Source organism: Loxodonta africana, chromosome 19 (assembly GCF_030014295.1).
Source record: "Loxodonta africana isolate mLoxAfr1 chromosome 19, mLoxAfr1.hap2, whole genome shotgun sequence".
NCBI classification, from domain to species: domain Eukaryota; kingdom Metazoa; phylum Chordata; class Mammalia; order Proboscidea; family Elephantidae; genus Loxodonta; species Loxodonta africana.
The window spans coordinates 9298783-9318909 of record NC_087360.1 but is presented as its reverse complement, the minus strand read 5'-3'; the positions used below and the strand labels follow the sequence as shown (position 1 = coordinate 9318909).

Below are 20127 nucleotides of genomic sequence, written 5' to 3'. Positions count from 1 at the left end.
CGGTCAGTGTTCTGAAAGAGAAGAACAAGGTGCTATAAAAAAATAATGGGGGTAGCCTTTGATTTGGGGAAGTTCATACTGAGGGCATGGTATTTAAGCTGAAATCTTCTTCCAGTAGCTAGGGCTAACCTTGGAGGAGGAAAGGATAATGAGAGAAGCTAGAAGTTTCTAGGGTTTTGGTGTTGGCAAAAGAAAGTCATTTGTTCATTTTAGTAGATGTTCACTCCGTGGGAAGCAGCACAGCAGAGTGGTCTAGAATTGGAGTCCTGGGTTTGAATCCTGACTCTACCACCTTCATTTCCCCCTTTACCCCATCGGGTTTCCACTTCTTTGCCCCATTGATTTATTATAAGGTTTTAATGAGATAATGGATATAAAGCACTTGGTGCAGTGCCTGGCAAGTAATAGGTACTCAGTAAACAGTAAATGTTGCTAATGGCTCTGAGAAGTCCTGCAGGATGGAAGCTGTTTAACTTGACTCACTCTTTGCCCACAGACACTTTTTGTTACAGAACAATTTGTGTCGCACTGTATATTTTCGGGAAATGCAGCTCCAGCCATTGGGGCTTGGAGAGTTAATTAGACACTATTAATTGCCTTGGAGGGTTAATTAAACACCAATTAAACAGCCAGAGTGCTTCTTAGAGGCCAGGATAGCAAGACTTGTTCTCACATATTTTGCACATGTTGTCAGGAGGGACGAGTCCCTGGAGAAGGGCACCATGCTTGGTAAAGTAGAGCATCAGCGAAAAAGAGGAAGACCCTCAAGGAGATGGATTGACACAGTGATTGCAACAATGGGCTCAAGCATAACAACTGTGAGGATGGTACAGGGCCAGGCAGTGTTTCGTTCCGTGGTATATGGGGTCACTATGAGTTGGAATGGACTCGATGGCACATAACAGCAACAATATTCATTGCCTATCCAAAATCTATTTTCCATCTTTTTCCTTGCTAGTAGAATGTGATTGTGTTCAGAATTGGGCCAAAGTGCCATTGATCTCAAAGAACGTAAGTCAGGTTTGGTGTAGAGCTGGGCACATGACCCTCACCATCCTGCCTCTGCTTTGAATGTGGAGATGCGAGGACCTACTACTTGGATCTGCAGTTGCCATCTTGAGGGCATGAGGAAAAAGTCAATAGAATCACAGAAATACCACCAGAATCTCAGTCATGTTAAGCTGCTGAACAACCCTGGAACTGCCTATTTTCAGACTCTTTGTTATGATAGAAAAATGATCCCCCACTGGCTTAAGCTGCTGCTAATGGTCTTGTTACCTGCAACCCGAAGCATTTCTCACTGATCCAGGGGTCCCAGCTCTCTGTTCAGAATTAAGATCAGCCTGCTTTTCTCCATTTGTATTAATACTCACTCCTTCACCTTGAGGACAGTCTCTGGGCATGGCACCAGGCAGATCCATACCCTTCCCCGAATCCTGTTCCCTTTGTAAAACCATGAGTCACCTCAGAGTCTTTTGCTGGCCTCACACCTTCATTCCAGAGCAGATTCCATAATCCATCTCTCTTTGTCTTTCTCGTCTCTCCTGTCTATTTTTGTCTTCTGTGAAATACCCTGGGCCCTGGCCAGGATGTGGAGATACTAGCACACACACCCTCTCCCTTAATCCTTCGGGCCACTATACCCTTGTTCGAAGTCACCCAGGAGAATGGGGCCAGCTTAGCTTTTTCTGTTTGGCACTTCCTGGAGAAATGGAATTGCTCCTTTGTGGGTTCTAAACCCCAAACTCTCTCCTGTTCTCCTCTCAATGCATGGTCCTAGAACTTTCTTTCTGTCTCAGGTTTCAGAAGATACTTTCAAAGGAGGACTAGCAAATACATGGCATGCATGCTACCACCCCTTATTCAGTGCCCATGGCAGACATTGCTAATCAATCACAGCACTTAATTACAGTTGGCACGGGGAAGGGGGAGGAGATGATATCCTTGACCTCTCTAACATGGTTAGGCAGGAGGGGTGAGGATAAAAATGAAGCCCACACTCAATTCAAGAAGATTCCCCTGGTGTCCATCACCCTGATGCTCTTGATCAGCCATGTCTGCCCAGAATTCATCCCCAAAGGGGGGCCCGGCTGACCTGGAGAGCTTTAGACAGGTTTGCACCTTGAGATGGGATCAGGGTGGGTGAATTCAGCCCCTGGAGACACTTTGCACAGGAAATTTTGTCAAGCCTACCACACACTGCATCCCAGACTTCCTTCAGGCCATCTTTGGACCTTGTTGAATTCAGTCCCATGGAACAAGTCTGTAGTGATCACCTACCATGTGCCAGGACCAAGGTCCATAGAAATATGAGCCAGTTCTGGAAGATTCTAGAAGAAGAGACACACTAACAAGATGATAAAGCAGGATGCAGTGAATGCTGTCATAAGGGAAACTTCAGTCACCCAAGAAATGCTTATTGAGGTTCCACTATGCCAGACACTGTACATGCTGGGGAAAGCAGCGGTGAACAAGACAGGCCTGGTCCCTGCCCTGTAGAGCTTCCAGACCAACCAGGGAGTGAGAAGTTCCGCAAAGGATCAGACAAACAAATGCAAAATGCAATTGTAGCAAGTGTTAGGAAGGAAAGAGGAACCAAACCTGGGAGAGCTTAGGCTGGGAGTCAGGGAAGAACGAACAAAAGAGTTAGCCAGACCAGTGATCCTCAAATGGGGCCAGTTCTGCCCCCCAGGGAGACATTTGGCCATGTCTGAGATATCTTTGATTGTCACAACTGGGTGGCGTCTAGTGGGTAGAGGCCAGGGGTGCTACTCAAAATCCTACAATGCACAGGACAGTCCCACACAGAGAATGACCAGGTTCCAAATGTCAGTAGTGCCAAGGCTGAGAAATCTGCTCCAGAATCGAAGCCCCATGACACTGTCCGTGCTAGGGGAAGCACATGGGCCCGCCCCTGCAAAGCTTGCGTGCTAGTTGCAGACCTGTTGAAAGGTCCTTCACCCGAGAACTTCGGGTCAGATGACTAATGAGTCAGGAGCAAGGCCTTTATATAGCTCCAGACTGGGGCAGCGGTGACCAGGCTGGGCTGTCACCACTCCACGTTCTTCCACAAAGAGGATTCGACAGGCAGGCAGAGTGGGGCGAGCTGACGGGGGAGGTTGGGACAGCAGCTGTTGGGATCTGGGCGTCACGGGGAGGAACAATGCCCCCGGAACGCCAGGCATGCCACTGAGGCAGCTGGGCCCTTGGGGTGGGTGGGAGTGGGCAGGAGGGTGTCTGAAGGACATTGGACACAGGTAAAATCCGGGGACTGTTTGAGTGCCTCTGTCCCCCACATAGGCAAAGCAGGTGACCGAGAGCTAAAAATACCAGGGACAAAAAGGCCACCAAAGTGCTGTCTTGCTGCCTGGGGTTGGTGAGAGATGGGGCCGGGATCCCCAAGCCCTGGAATCAGTGAGGAAAAGTGCAGATGGTGGAGTCAATCTGGGTTCAAGTTCTAGCTCTGTTAGAGCTAGGAGTGGGGTCTTGGGGAATGACTGTTTTTCACTGACCCTCAGTTTCCACATCTGAAAAATGGGTCTAATATTACCACCTTTTTCATAAGGCTGTTGTAAGGATTAAATAAAACGATGGGTAAAGCACTTAGCAACAGTGCCTGGCTCACGGGAAGTTCAAGATAAGTGGGGCAATGACTAGCAGATTTCTTTTGGGATCTCAGGTTGGTGAGCTCGTGGAACAGGGGGCTGGGTGATGGCCAGGGTGGAGAGGCCTGCTTCTCCCAGTACCTTACCGTCAACCGCTAATGATCCAGCACAATCTCGGCACCACCTCCAGGACCCTACACGTGCCCACCCTCACTCAGCCAGCTCTTGTGTGTCCTTCCTCCACCATGAGGCCACCATGGAAGACAGGAAGCAACTCCACAAATGAATCATAGCGAAAGAGTACTGCAGAGCACCTGCACACAAGATGCTCTGTGGAAGAGGCCTGGGGTGTAGGATGGGGGCTAGAGTAGGACATGAGGCTGGAAAGGTAGCCAGTAATAACCACGCACACACAAAACAACACTCATGACGTACATACTCTGTGCCAGTCTCTGTGCAAAGCCATTTACATGCCTTAGATGAGTTACCAAATGGACAGTGCTTGGAACAGTGCCTGGATCAGAGTGAGCACAAAATCAATGTCAACTGCTCTCGTTTAGGAGCACAACTATCTGCTTTTACTTTACCAGCAATCTCCTAAGGCCAGCACTATTGTTTCCCCCATTTGCCAACTGAGGAATCAGAAGTTTAGGGTAGTGACGTCACTGGTCCAAGGCCCCACAGTCAAGAAAGTGGAGGAGCTGATCTGAAATCCAGCTTTTAATCATTCCACGTTCTGGTAGGTCAAGGTCAAGGGATAAAAGATCTTAACTGTCTGGTCAGGAAGGAGAGATTTCCTCCTGAGGTAGTGGGGAGCCACCGAGGGTTCTAGAGCACGTGCAGGTTGTCAGTGGAATTGGGCATGGGGAAAGGTTTTGGGGTGGGAGGATGTGAAGGGTGGGGGTTGATAGGCAAGAGAACCAAAAAAAAAAAAAAAATTCTGTTGCCATCAAGTCAATTCCCACTCACAGCAACCCTGTAGGACAGTACCCTATAGGGTTCCCAAGAAGCGGCTGGTGGATTCAAACTGTCAACCTTTTGGTTAGCAGCCAAGCTCTTTACACAACCAGAGCTCCAGAGGCAAGAGAGGAGAGGCCCAAAACCAATTGAAGCTATTATCATAGGACAAAACTGGAGCAGGACTGGGGAGAAATTGATTTGTAAGACATTTTAGAGGCAGAATAGGTAGACTTTGTCACCAATGGGTCAGCATCAAAGATGGCTGAGGGTGTGGGTCTGGGGGCCTGAGAGTAGTGAAGCAATCAATAGGAAAAGGGTTGGGAAAAGGAATTGGAAAGAAAACAAATTCACATCTGAACATGTCATTGCTTCCATTGCTACCTCTCTGGACGTGGGCACCTGGCTAGCGCTCTGGAATAATAGCTAACATTTGTTGAGCACTTACTGTGTGCCAGCAGCAGCCTAGCACTTTACAAGAATGAATTAACTCATTCAGATCTCTCAAGGGGGCTTTGAAGTAAGGATCGCTGTTATCCTCTTGTCACAGATGAGGAAACTGAGGCACAGACAGCTGCTGTTGCTTGCCCAAGTTGTACTCTGTACACAGTGGGTGCCCATCAGTGCGGCTGACCCACCTCCTCTGGGCACAAAGCCCTGTCTACCAGCTTTGGCTTTTGAGGCACTTGGTGGAGGAGCTGCCTCTCTTTGCTTGATGGCTCTCACTAATGCCCGGGGGCCCTGACATGGGGAGATAGCCGCTATCACTTGGTGACAGAGCCCGTCAGCCACCCAGCTTTGGGCTGGCAGGACCTGCTATGCTTTTGTTCTATTGAGAGACAGCTGACTTCACCACTCGCCTTGGAGGGACATTCTGCCCCAAGGCAAGTTGACCAGTTTGCTTCCAAATGGTAATAACAGCAAACCGCGCCAGACTCTGCTCTAAGCATTAATCTGTGCCTAGACTAACTCTTTTAGTCTACTGATATTAAATATATGTACTCACCTGATCTACTGAACGTTTTCTATTTATTTTATTTTTTGTTGAGAATCTATACAGCAGAACACATACCAATTCAACAATTTCTGCAAGTAAAATTCAGTGACATCGATTGCATTCTTCAAGTTGTACAACCATTCTCACCCTGCTTTTCCAAATTTTTCCTCCCCGTATTTGAACAGTTTTATAAATACAACAACATGTGGTCAAGGGTTTCCTACCCCCCAACCCCCCGCCCCTTAGAACGTGAGATATAATGTCTTAGACTCGAATTCCAGAAGCTAAAGAGGAAAAAGCACCCCAGAAAGGAAAAGAATTAAAAAATGCCCCCAGCCAGGCAGGGCTGGATTAAAACCTTTAAAAGCCTGAAGACAGAGAAGATGCTAGCTCCTACCTCCCATTGACTAAAGATTAAAAAACAGGACTACATGCAAAGATAGCATAAGAACAGCCCACATGGTTCTGTGTTTGTCCATGGTGGCTATTTTGGTCCTTTGAGAAAATATACCTAATCCTTTCCAAAAAAAAGTTTTGTTTTTTTTTTTTTTGTTCTTGGCACCCCTGCTCAGCTGGAGCTCTGAGCATGTATTTGGTGTGCCAGCTGCGTAAGCTACCAGCCTTGTGCTAAGCCACAGATGGAAGGCCATTAGGGCCTCAGTCAGTGGGGGTGGGGGATTTAGGGGCAGCCACGGAAAAGTCTCCCAGGCACAGGGTGGAGTGGAAAAACCCAGGCAGCTGATGTGTGTGTGTGTGTCACATCATTAATGTGAAAGTGTTTTTGTGTGTAGGCGTGTATCGTACATCACTAACGTGAAAAACTTAACTGATACCATTTTCAGAGACACTATTTCCAAAAAGGTCACGTTCACAGGGGTTAGGACTTCAGGACATCTTTTAGGGTGACCCAATTCAGTCCATAACAGTTTGAAAAGCAGGTCTTTTTTTTTTTTTTTGTCTTTCTTTTTAATTCTATTATACTTTATGTGAAAGTTTACAGCAAAAATTAGTTTCTCATTTGAAAATTTATACACAAATTGTTTTGTGACATTGGTTGCCATCCCCGCAATGTGTCAGCACTCTCCCTCTTTCCACCCAGCTTCCCTCTTTCCTTTGCTCAGGTTTTCCTGTTCCTTCCTGCCTTCTCATCTTTGGTTTTGGGTAGGTGCTATCCATTTGGTTTCATTTATGTGATAGGACTAAGAAGCACATTCACGAGTGTTGTTGTATAAAAAATGTCTAATCTTTGATTGAAAGGGGAACTTCAGGGGTGGCTTCAGTTCTGAGTTAGCAGGGTGTCTGGGGGCCATAGTCTCGGGGGTTCCTCCAGTCTTTGCAGACCACTAAGTCTGATCCTTTCTGTGTGTGTGGAAAGCAGGTCTTCAAGCTTCAGGAAGTCATTTTTGGGTCCCACTTGAATCTCCTTAAGGCTTTTTGATTTTCTTTTATGGAGGGAACCAATACCTGGGATTTAAAAAATAATGAAATCAATACACGGCTATATTTTCACAATAGACGACTATTGTACCATATTGCACCTGAAACTGTATTCTCGTTTTCCTCAGATTTGAGGTTAATATGTTTGTCTTCCCTTACCCAAATGAAGTTTTGCTCTTAGAGCCCACACGTAGTAGGGTTCCAGTAAATATTTCAGTAATTCATGTCCTTTGGATTTGGAGTCAAAATTCTTCTTACCTAAATGCAGAGCACACCTACAGCTATTGTGTGCGTCTTTTCTCTCCTTACCCCTTCTTTTAAAATTGTCAATAGATGTTTCTTTTTTTTTTTCAATTACCATTCTGTAAAATTGACTTTTTTGGTGCACAGTTCTATGAATTTTAACAGATGTCTGTTTTATTGTTGCAATTAATATCATTCAGCTGTGGGTCTGCTTCCCCCAGCTGTTCCACTTTTCTAGGTGAGGTCGGCAAAATGAATACTGGTCCCCCAAAGATGCCCAGTTCCTATTCCCTGAAACTCATGAGTATGTTACCATACACAACAAAAGGGAATTTGCAGACATGATTGAATTAAGGACCTTGAGATGGGGAGAATATCTTGGATTATCTGGGTCCTCGTAAAATGAAAAAGGAGGTGTCAGAGGCCTCGAGCCAAGGAATGCAGGAGGCCTCCAGAAGCTGGAAAAGGCAAGAAAATGAACGGACACAGCCCTGCTGACCCATTTTAGTTCTCTGACTCCTGGAACTGCAAAATAATAAACCTTTGTTGTTTTAAACCACTGAATTTGTGATAACTTGTTACAGCAGCAGTAGGAACCTAACACACTAGATTTGTTTTCTGATTCTTCTAGAAGTTTGGGTCTTGATTATTCTGTGCAGTGTTCCTCTCTCTGGCTTCTGAGCCCTTCAGGTGGGCAGTTATTTTTTGCTTCGGTGCAATGGGGCACAGGTCTGGTTGCCAGAAACTTCCTGCAGGCAGTAGAAAATCGATGATTTGGTTGATAAGCAACATGTCTGCCCTTCTGGAGGCCCCTGGGGAAGCGTTTTAGCCACTGAGCCTCAGAAGCAGAGAAGCCCCAGCCCACCCACTCAGCTCCCACCCACCTGCACTCTCTCAAGGCTGATGCTGAAATGTCTCTGTGAAGTCCACATATTATAGCCAGGTGCTTTTGAGTCGATTCTGACTCATGGTAACCCCATGTGTGTCAGAGTAGAACTGTGCTCCGTGGTTCTCACTGACTGATTTTTCAGAGGTAGGTCGCCAGGCCTTTCTTCCGAGGTGCCTCTGGGTAGACTCAAACCTCCAACTCTTTGGTTAGCAACCAAAGGCGTTAACCATTTATACCACCTTATGGGGATGTGTGCTACTATCACCTGTTTTCCAGATGAAGAAATTGAGGCCCCAAGAGGTTTCATGCCGTGCTTGAGACCCCACTTCTTGTTACTGAGACAGTACTCAACTCCTAGAACCCCCTCCCCAAGCCTCAGTGGAACAAAATGTCTCCTCAGAAGGCCCAGCAGCTACAGGTGCCTTTCAGGGAAACATTTATACACCCCACCTGGGCCCATTCTGAATACAACAGCAGGGACTTCCCTTTACCCTGTGCGTGCTCTGCATTCACTGTGGCTACAACAACCTTTTCACCTGGCCATTTCTAGCTACTGACTGCTCTCACAAGGGTTTTACTGAAAATCCATGGTGTGCCTATTAGCCAGAGAAACATTCATTCTGGTGTTGTCAGAGAACCTTGGGCAAAAGAGCTCCTCTTGGCTTGTGCGTAGGTGAGCACATGAGTGTGTGTGTGTGTGTGCACTGAGTGTGCCCACAGGTGCACCTGTGTATGTGCACGTGTGCATGTGAGCATGTACGTGCGTGGATGTGCGTATGCGTGTACATGGGTGTGTGTATGCATCTACATGTTTACATGCATGTACAAGAAAGCACATCTTTTTATTTTTTTTTTTAAACATTCTTTTCGTTATTAGATTCTGTGATGAGAGACTCCTGGCTGATTCTGACCCACCTGTGACATAGCACCAGCAGTTGTCATCAAGTGGACTCCAATTCATGGCCACCCCACATGTGTTAGAGTAGAAGTGTGTTCCATAAGGTTTCAGTGGCTGATTTTTTCAGAATAGTTTGCCAGGCCTTTCTTCCAAAGTGCCTCTGGGTGGACTTGAACCACCAAACTTTGGTTAGCAGCTGAGCACATTAATATATATAAAATATGTAGAGATCTATCTAGTCATCCATCTATCCATCTTATTGGTTCTGTTTCTCTGGAGAATCCTAACTAATGCAATATGCTCCAAAACCCAACCAAACTCGTTGCCATCAAGTCAGTGCCAACTAACAGCAACTCTATAGGACAGAGTAGAACTGCCTCATAGGGTTTCCAAGGAGCGCCTAGTGGATTCAAACTGCTGACCTTTTGGTTGGTAGCTGAGCTCTTAACCACTGTTCCACCAGGGCTCCATACAGTGTGTCAGGAAGGGCTAAACGCTATGAAGAAAATCAAAACGGAGAAGGGAGCTTGGAGGGGAAGGGGGTGAGGGGCTGCTTTAAATAGGGGGGAGAAGAGGCCGCACTAAGGTGGCATTTAAGCAAAGACCTGAAGGAGGTGAGGGAGGGAGCATGCAGATATCTGCTGGGAAAGCACTCCAAGTAGAAGAGACTGCAGGTGCAAAGGCCCTGGGGTAGGGCCCCTCCCTGAAGATGTTAGAGAACATTAACATTCTCTTTTCCCTGCCATTTTCTGTCTCAAAATTGACAGGCACAAGTGTCACTCCGCCTCGGCTCTGCAAAAAGCCTGCAGCATCTCTCCCTGTGACCCAGCAGCCATCTATTTAACCTTGAGTGCCTTTTTGGGTCTCACGTGTCAGCCAGTGAGGAGTGAGCTGCCGTTATTTCAGAAGAACGGCATGGGGTGGGGGTGGGGGGCCCTTAGGTGGTGCCCGCCTCACCTATTACTGCCAAAAGTGGTCATGGGGTTATTTTTAAACACAGAGAGGAAGTATTTATTGTTCCTGAGCTGAGGAGAGCCAGCGAACTGGTGGCATTCTTCCGGGGAAGCAGTGTTGGGGCCGTTCTGTCACTGTCCTCTCGACCATGGTGAGTAGTGAGGGCTGTGGAGAGAGCGATGCTGGGCGGGAAAGACTGGGACACCATCTACATGCAAGGAAGAGGAGGGAAGGGGGAGAACGACGCCTGTGGGGGGCCAGACCCCAGACCGTTGTGGGAAAAACACAGAAAGCTGCGTGTGCCCAGAGGAACCCCAATCAATGCCCCGATTTTTTTTTTTTTTGCCCCGATAGGCCACAAATAACGGCAGCCCTGGGCACTCACAGAAACAAAATAAGAGAGTTGGCTTTTTTATGGCTTGTCTACTGACCTCTCACGGAATCAATAACTCCCAGGGCTTGCAAAATGGGATTGAGCGCTTTTAAGGATCAAATTGTAATTCTTTGCTCTTGTTCAGGCAGCTGGGGAAAAGAAGCTTTTTGTGTTCACCTTTTGAACTTGCAAATTTAAAATCTTTCTCCTTGTGTTGTTTTGGTTGGATGCTCCCCTCCTGCAAACCAAGCAGCTCCCCCCCAGCCCCAAATCAGGGTCAGTGTAGGAAAGAGCATGAACTCCAGAGTCAGACTGCCCAGGTTCAACTCTGGCTCAGCCTTTGCAGGGCTGTGTGACTTTGGGCAGGTTGCTTAACCTCTCTGAGCCTCAGTTGCCACTTCTTAAAATGAAGGCTGTAATAACAGCATCTACTTGACAGAGCACGTGTGAGGATTAAATGAAACAATGTATGTAAAGTGCTTAGAATACTGAGCGTTATGTGCTTGCTTATGTTATATGTTATTATTTAAATCCAGAGAGACCTGAGATGGTGAGAGATGTCAGCTTGCTCTGCTCTGCACTGTTTGCATGATGCAAAGACAGGACAGTCAGAGAAGAGATTTCTTGGCTGTTTGGATCAAGGGAATGTTGGGACAGGGGGCAGTTGAGCTTTAATTCCCTGAAAACTGTCATTTTGTTTTGGCATTCTTCACAGCCCAGTGAGCCTGACTTTTTCTTTTCCCCAAATCAATTCACCTTCAGTGCATTACTGAGCTTTTTGTAAAAAAGCATCAAGATAAAAGCAGCTGGTTCCTGCCCAGGCTGATCCGTAAGTGTGGCCTCCTCTCTGGAGACACACAACCTCCACCGTCTCCTGGTCTGCAGAGGAGCTGCAGCAACACCCACTACCTCTTAAGATTCACCAGAGCCAGGTCGCTCCGGAGAAACTTTATTTTGTGTGCTTTTATCCCTCCAGCGTCCCCCTTTGGGGTATGAGTGTGGGGACTGTATCCCCATTTTACTGATGAGCAGCTGAGGTCTTGAGACATGGGCAAAGTTGCCTGACCCAGTTTTCTCATTCCCAGCCTTATACTCTTTCCATCAATGCCTCCTCTTTCCTAGGCACCTAAGAAAGCCAAGAAGAGAGCAGAGGGCGCCAACTCCAACGTCTTCTCCATGTTTGAACAGACCCAAATCCAGGAATTTAAGGAGGTGGGTGCTGCTGTTGAAATCTTTCTGGATGGAAATTCTCACCCATTCGAGAGAACCTCTCCCTCATTCCATACTCCCAGCAGGGACCTACTGATTAGACGTCTTTATCCTACAAAACAGGTTGCTGACTAGTCAACTCCAATTTATGGCGACCCGCATGCGTCTCAGAGTAGAACTGTGCAACACAAGGTTTTCATTGGCTGATTTTTTCTGGAAGTAGATTGCCAGGCCTTCCTTCCTAGGTGCCTCTGGGTTGATTCAAACTGTCACCTTTTTGGTTAGCAGCCAAGCACATTAACCATGACTAAATTGCTCCCAGAAACACTATCAATTTCTACTCCCAACAGCCCCAAAAGGAGAGAGTTGCCTTTTTTTCCCCCCACCTCCACCAACATGGGGTATTAATATTTTTAAATGTTTTTACCTATCTGAGAGGTGAAAAATAATATCATCTGACGTTTTAAATGTACAGTCTTTGATCATTGAGCACTAGCCCTGTTTGAAACCCTTATGGAAACGTGCCTTGTTAAGCAAACCTAAATACCAAATTAAGCTGATGACCACAGGTTAGAAGAACAGGCAATTTTCCAGCAATCATGATGGCTCTCACCGAGCCATCCATACTCTCTCCTGGCCCTTCAGAGAAAGATATGCTAAACCTATTCTAAAGAGGTGGGCCCTGGTGGTTCAGTGGTAGAATTCTCACCCTCCATGTGGGAGACCCGGGTCCAATTCCCAGCCAGTGCATCTCATGCGCAGCCAGCACCGTCTGTCAGTGGAGGCTTCCGTGTTATTATGATGCCAAATAGGTGTCAGCGGAGCTTCCAGACTAAGATACACTAGGAAGAAAGGCCTTATGACCCACTTCCGAAAATCAGCCAATGAAAACCCTAAGGATCGCAACAGTCTGACCCCATCGTGCAGCTAATAACAACAACAATCCTAAAGAGACTGGTGTGTTTTATATCAAAGGGGGAACAATTTGGGGCTTCCAAATGGGGTGTGAACACTTGTGCCTTTTGTCCCCACTAACATTCAGATCTCAGGAATGTCATGTCCCATAGGCCACCAGGGAATGAGAAATGCCTAGGAAAAAAATGTCATATCTGAATTTGAAATAGCCACCTTCCAGGGAGAAAGTTATGCCTACCAGTTCTCCCTCGCCCTGCCCCACCCTCTGGAATGAGATCAGCTGCTGGGGTGTGGGCAGGGAGTGCAAATACTTTCAGGAACCACCTGCAGCAAAGATAAAAAAAAAAACAGATGAGATTGCATTTGTAAAATACTTGGGCATTACAAAGTTCTTGGAGTCTTCCTCGGAGCTCAGTGGGAAAAAAAACTGGCTCTGTTTTATAAGTAACCCAGGTTTGCAGGGGTGGGGAGGCAGATGAGACCCCAGGCTTTAGCTCTTTCTTTTTAATAACAGCTTTTGTTGTTGTTGTTAGGTGCCATCAAGTCAATTTCGACCCATAGCGACCCCATGTGAGAGAGTAGAACTGTCCCATAGGGTTTTCTAGGCTGTAATCTTTACAGGAGCAAATTTCCAGGTCTATCTACCTTGGAGCTGCTGGGTGGGTTTGAACTGCCAACCTTCCAGTTAGCAGCTTAACCACTGTACCACCAGGGCTCCTTAAAATAGCTTTATGGAGATACAATTCACATACCATAAAATTCACCATATTGACATGTACAATTCAGTGGTTTTAGCGTATTCAGAGTTTTACAGCCATCACCACATCTAACTTGCGAACATTTCCATCACCCCAAAGAGAACCCATAACCACGAGCAGTCACTCCCTATCCCCTCCCTCCAGTCCTTCCAAACCAAACCAAGCCGACCGCCACTGAGTTGATTCTGACTCATAGCAACACGGTAGGACAGAGTAGAACCGCCCTGTAGGGTTCTGAGGCTGTAAATCTTTACCGAAGCAGATTGACAGTATCTTTCCCCTGAAGAGCTGCTGGTGGGTTCTATCCAACGACCTTTCAGTTAGCAGCTGAGTGCTTAACCATTGCGCCATGAGAGCACCTCTCTCCAGTCCTTAGGCAACCACTAATCTACTATCTGTCTCCATGGATTTATTCATTCTGCCATTTCATAGGAATGGGCTCATACAATGTATGACCCCTTGTGTCTGGCTTCTTTTACTTAGTGTAACGTTTTGGAGGTTCACCCATGTTGTAGCGTGTATCACAACTTCATTCCTCTTTATTGTTGAGTAGTATTCCTTTGTGTGGATATATTGTATTTTATCTGTTCATTAGTCAATGGGCATTGGGGATGTTTCCATTTATGGCTATCATAAAGAATGCTGCTATGAACATTCATGCGCAGGTTTTTGTGTGGATATACATTTTCACTTATCTTGGGTATATACCTAGGAGTCCCCTGGGTGGCACAAATGGTTGAGCACTTGACTACTAGCCGCAAGGTTGGCGGTTCAAACCTACCCAGAGGCGCCTCAGAAGACAGGCCTGGTGATCTACTTCTGAAAGGGTCACAGCCTTGAAAACCACATGGAGCAGTTCTACTCTGAACGCATGGGTCACCATGAGCCGGAATCCGCTAGATGGCAACTAGCAACATCTACCTAGGAGTGGAACTGCTGGGTCATATGGTAACGTGCAAAGCTTAACATTTTGAGGAACCACCAGACTGTTTTCAGTCTTTGACTCTTTTATCTAATGTCCTGCAACGCTACCTGAAAATCCCAGAATCCCACACGCTTCCCCCAGTCCTTAGCCTAACCCCTTGGGTTCCCTGCCCCAATTCTCCTGCACTGACCAGCTAACCATCACCTTCCACAGGCCTTCACCATCATGGACCAGAACAGGGATGGCTTCATTGACAAGAATGACCTGAGGGACACCTTCGCAGCTCTTGGTGCGTCACACCCACCCCAAGTTCTGCACAGGAGTCTCCCTGTCCTATACCCATGAGGGGTGGGAGGCGGGACCATCAGACAAGCTCAACAGCTGTCGTTTTCCAAATCAGCAGCTCAACGGACATTGGCCTTTAAGACAAACTTCAGAGACACTGAGTCTCCACATATCTTTTATTTTTCTTCTAAAATAATGTTTGTGTGATTTTCAAGGCAATGCCAGATTGCAATAGAAAACTTGGAAAATTCAGAAAAGTATAAAGGAGAAAACAATCGCTACGAATAAGGCCACATTCTGTCTTTAACATTTTACTCTCCTTCCTCTAAGTCCTTTCTAAGCATATCTGGGTTTTTGTTTTTTGTTATTTTCAAGTAAATATTTTCAACATTTTTATTTAACTTCTCTAGAATGTGAACATGGGTGCGTGGAGCTTTTTCAAAATATACAGACCCAACCTGCTACCCACCCCTTATGTCCTCAGGAACTCAGGGCTGCCATGAACAGCTGTGCAGGTGGTGTACTGCACAGTTCTACAGGATGGTAGTTACATTTGTAGCCAGTGTAGATGTTTATACTTAGAACATAAAAGTATCTTAAGCAGGGGTGGCTTTTTCTAATTTGCACAAAGGTCCTGTATGGGCTTAGGGCAGAGGCTAGAGCAGGTTACCAGAATCTCTAAGGCTGAGGATTATAGCAGGTATAATTTGAAAAGTTCCCCCACACAATCCTGATCTCTCTCTTCCACCTCCAGCTGAGAAGGGCTAATTTATAATATGTACATTGCCCATTTGATTAAAAAATTAAAATATCTATAAAATATTCCAGGTTCCGAAGATGCCATTTTTTAAATAACTAACCCCTCTCCATATCGGATATTGAGTTGGTTTCAATTTTCTGGCCATTATAAATAATACTGTTGAGAACAACTGGGTCTGTGAGTCTTTGCGCCCGCTCGTCCATCTCTGAATATTCCCTATACCAGACGCCTGGAAGGGCAAATGACAGTTTCCTACTGGCAGAGGCATATCTACAGAAAACGGCGCCTGTAGCAAGCACGGAAGTTGCGCCCCTGCGGAGGCGTAGAGGGGGTAATGAGCGCCACGGGGCAATCCCTGAGTTGCACCCCCCCCATTTCAAAATGAATAGATGTTGATAGTGGCGATGCCTCAGCAGAAACCTCCCCCCTCTTGTCCGGCTGCCTCAATCAGGAATCTCTCATGTTTGGGGCACCTCAGAATGTCATTCTACCCCCCTTTGGACTTGCACACTGGGGCAAGTGCCCCCTCTACCGCCTCTGGCTGTGCCTTTGCACCCCTGTCCAAACATCTGACAAGTATGGTAGATAATTGTACCATAATAAACCAAAAAAAAAAAACTGGTAGCTGTAGAGTCAGTTCCAACCCATAGCGACCATAGAAGACAGAGAAGAACTGCTCTATAGGGTTTCCCAGGAGTGGCTGGTGGATTTGAACTGCCAACCTTCGGGTTAGCAGCCATGTCACTTAACCACTTCATACTATAATATCGGCTCAAAAATACAAGTCAAGCTCATTAATCTTTGACTTAACACATTGTGGCATGACAGAAAAATTACAACTGCCCCCCCTGTTCTTGCTTTCAGGGATGAAAATTGGTCTATGGTGTGCTCAGTCATTTTTGTTTCTTCTCTTTCTGCACTCAGCAGAGCAAGATCACACCATCTGCCTTGACGCATGGAGGCTCTCAAATACGAAAGTATTAGTTTAACCTTGCTGAATGATGTCTCACAGCAGGCGATGGTTAATAGAAAACGCTCAGTGGCACCCCCTTCCCCGCCTCCCGACCCCGCTCAAGTGGCGCCCAGGGCACGTGTGGTACCTGCCAAAACTTAGACGCCCCTCTGCCTGTCGGCCGTTTCACTCCCAGCTCAGGATCTCTGAGTGTGTATTTCTTGCTCTAGGGCGTGTAAACGTGAAAAGTGAAGAAATTGATGAAATGCTCAAGGAGGCTCCAGGTCCAATAAATTTTACTGTGTTCCTGACAATGTTTGGGGAGAAACTTAAGGGTAAGCTCGTATATGCCGGTGTGTGTGTGTGTGTCTGTGTGTCTGCATCTTTGGCATGAACTGAAGCCCTAGAAGAACAGATGGGAGTTGGCAGAACATGGGTAGCTTTCAAGGAAGCAGAAGTACCATTGGAAAAAAATAATACTAACAGCAGTTAACCTTGCTCCAAGCTTTCCCTAAGCGTGTCTTACCCCATTGAATAGCACCTATGAGGTGGATTCTATTATGATCCCTAGTCTATGGATGAGGAAACTGAGGCTCAGGGAGAGAAAGTCACTCACCTGAGGCCACACAGCTGGCAAGTGCCAGAGCTGGGATTCATACCTTGGCCTTCATAAGTCGAAATTCATATTGGAACTTGAGTGTGGTCAGAAAGAAGTTTGTTCTCAACCTTTCTCCCCTTCCCCAGGGACTAGATCTCTCTTTCAAAATCCTGAGGCTTGATGCTCCTAGGAAAGCAGGGTCTTCCCCAAGCTGTGGCTCCTTGTCTGGCCCCTTCATCTTGGGGGAATTTGGGGTACCACTCGTTCTCAGCTACCCATGACACATTTGAGCCCTGTGTTCTGTTTTCAGGGGCAGACCCTGAAGAGACCATCCTGAACGCATTCAAGGTGTTTGACCCTGAAGGCAAAGGGGTGCTCAAGGCTGCTTAGTGAGTGGGGTCTGTGGGGAGCGGGTGGGTCACCCTGCTCTCCCACCCACACCTGGCACCCACACCTGCTTGTCTCTCTCTGCAGCATTCAGGAGATGTTGACCACCCAGGCCGAGAGGTTTTCCAAGGAGGAGGTAACAGGGTCCTTCGAACACTCCCTACATTGAGGCTCTTGAGCTCATCCTTCAGGGGGCTTCCTCTCCCCCTTTTCTAAAACACCCCTGAACCCACCCTAGAGGAGAATCGGCTTTTGTCTTTTGAGGCTTTATTTCATTCTTTCAATCACCCTATGAGGTAAGGACTGGTATTATTTTCATTTTACAGATGGAGAAACTGAGTCCCAGGGAAGTAAAGCCATTTGCTTTAAAATCATAACACTGATGGTAATTGCCAGAGCCTAGATTTGAACCCAAAAGGAACCCTGGTGGCGCAGTGATTAAGCGCTTGACTGCTAACTGGAAGTTCGGTGGTTCGAACCCACCAGCTGCTCCATGGAAAAAAGATGTGGTAGTTCTGCTTCCATAAAGATTCCAGCCTTAGGAACCCTGTGGGGCAGTTCTACTCTATCCTGTAGGGTGGCTATGAGTCAGAATTGACTTGATGGCAACAGGGTTTTTTTTGTTTTTTTTTTTTAATATTCAAACCCAGGTCCATCTCACTCCAGGTACTACCTTCCGTGCAATTTATGGAAATTTCAGAGACCTGGTTAATGCATCAATTTCCTGCTTGAGGGAAGGTGACACGCAGTGCTGCCATGTACTGTGTTGCAGGTTGTGCACTGCACAACTCTCAGGGACGCCTCTCTTATAATATACATCATGGGTTTATATTTGTTGCAATCGTTGTCCAGCAGTAAATCGTCTTGTTATACTTTTTTTTTTTTTAATCAGTGTATATATGACCTTTTTCTGGCAGGTGGCAGTAATGTGTCTGGAAAAAGGGGCACTTTTGACAATTCACCAAAGGTGCCATATAAGCAAGCAGTAATTTTGCCAACATTATTACTAAATATTAGTGACTATTTAAAATAGCCCCTGTAGCTTCTCAGGTCTGTTTCCATCAATTTTCACATTTTATTAAAAAGATTAGATTTTCATGCACACGTAAAACTCAAGCAGTTAAAAAAGCCTGCCTTCGCTCAACAGCTGTGTGAATTTGGACAAGCTCCTTAACCTCATTGTACCTCAGTTTCCTCATATGTAAAATGGAAATAATAGAACTTATACTGTGAGGATTAATGAGTCAGTACGTGTAAAGCACTGATATGTGATAAAGCAATATAAGTGTTAGCGACTATTAACCAACTCTTTAAAATAGTCAGTACTTCTGAAACAGGACATCACATATGAAAAGAAAATCTAGATTTCTAGTTCCCCTGGAAGATCAGACCTCCTTGCCCATGTGACCACATGTGGCTGGCACTGAGCAATTGCTGCCCCTGTAGATGGGATGTGTGTCTCCATTTAGCCACAGTCCCCACCATGCCCCGTTGCATTACATGCATAACTCACCCAGCCCCTCTGGACACCTGAGTTTGCAATCTCTGCCCATGGTCACAGGTTGGGCTCCCTGGAAACATACCCACAGGATGTTTATTTGGGAGAGCCCTTGGGATCAACACCTGTGGGAGGATGGGCAAGGACTCAGGAGTGGGCAGAGGGAGAAGATAACACTTGGGAGCCCTGGAGCTACAATGGCCCTTTGGAGAGGTCCTGAGATGCCAGGCCTTTATACCCCTGCACAGATCAGTTATTGGCTATGGGGTGCCCCAGGAAGGGGGTGACCTTGAATGAGGCACTCTCTGCAGCAGCTGGATAACAAGTCCTTTCTCAGGGGAGGTCTAGGGAACACATGTCCATGTCCACCGCAGCCCCCAGCTGCCTCTCCACTCTGGCCTGCTTGCATGCAGCCTTCTGTCCTAGTCCCTCCCATCATCCTCATCGTGTCTTTCGGTTGGCTGCAGATTGACCAGATGTTTGCCGCATTCCCCCCTGATGTGACTGGCAACTTGGACTACAAGAACCTGGTGCATATCATCACCCATGGGGAAGAGAAGGATTAAGGGGGGGCCTCACCTCCTGACCTGGGCTCGTCTTCGGGGGAGCAAGGTCCCTGCCCTCATCTCACTCTGTCTGGCAACACCACCATCCCCACCCCCAGCCTGTTAGCTGTATGGCTGCCTCATTTATCCACCTCCATCTTCTTTACAGCCTGTGGCTGATACGTACCACTTGGCCACCCATCCTGCAGACGGAAATCTATCCAGAGGCCAAGTTCAAATAAACAGGAGGTTGTGTATTTGGTTATGACATTTTTCTGACAGATAGAAGTGCCTTGAAGAAGGGAGGCCCCATGCTCATTCTCCCAAAGGTGACATATGAGCTGGCAGTGGCCCTGATGTCACTGTTATTGAATCATCATGACTTTTTATTTATAATAGCCCCCGGCAGCCATTCAGGACTATTTTATCAAGGGCCACATTTTACTAGACTGTTAACTGGATGACCACAGTGCTTCCTTCCAAAGAGCTCAAGCAGGTAGAGAGCCTAGATTCCAGGGCATCCTTTCTTTTAGGATGCCATCGGAATGTTTCTCCCATGGATACGCTTAGATTGGTCCCATGTTAAATGGACGGAAAGGAGCCCCACACACATAAGGCTCACTTTTCAAAAATCATATTCATTAATCATAAGAGATTAATTTCTAACTTCAGATAGAGTAGAAGTTGTCTATACTTCCTTCCTGACAAATTGGGGGAGGGGCATGCAATGATTTCTGACTCAGGCTGGGGTCCAGCAACAGGACCTGGGTGTGAGTTGACTCTTGCTTTTGAGTGACTAAAGTCATCATTGAAGCATTTGGGTCTGTTTTGGTTGCAAGAATCCCAAGTTAAACAAATTGGCTCACACAAATAAGAAGTCCAAGGGTTTCAGACACAGCTGTATCCAGGAGCTCAACAAGATGGCTCCCAGCAGCTCCCAAC

At 46.6% G+C, this 20127-nt stretch overlaps 1 protein-coding gene across 1 annotated transcript; it reads left to right on the top strand.

Annotated features, from left to right (window-relative positions):
* The first annotated feature begins 10063 nt into the window (after positions 1-10063).
* Positions 10064-19442, top strand: MYL2 (myosin light chain 2). The gene is made up of 7 exons (XM_064272196.1): positions 10064-10131; positions 11476-11565; positions 14374-14449; positions 16388-16492; positions 17066-17144; positions 17230-17278; positions 19108-19442. The coding sequence occupies exons 1-7, from the start codon at positions 10129-10131 to the stop codon at positions 19204-19206; spliced, it is 501 nt and encodes a 166-aa protein (XP_064128266.1). The 5' UTR covers positions 10064-10128; the 3' UTR covers positions 19207-19442.
* The last annotated feature ends 685 nt before the right edge of the window (positions 19443-20127 follow it).

Excerpts from the sequence above, each read along its gene's own strand:
- MYL2 (XM_064272196.1), top strand. Across the intron at positions 14,450-16,387 it reads GGACACCTTCGCAGCTCTTG|GGCGTGTAAACGTGAAAAGT; the intron begins GTGCGTCACACC and ends TTCTTGCTCTAG. Across the intron at positions 17,279-19,107 it reads AGAGGTTTTCCAAGGAGGAG|ATTGACCAGATGTTTGCCGC; the intron begins GTAACAGGGTCC and ends GGTTGGCTGCAG.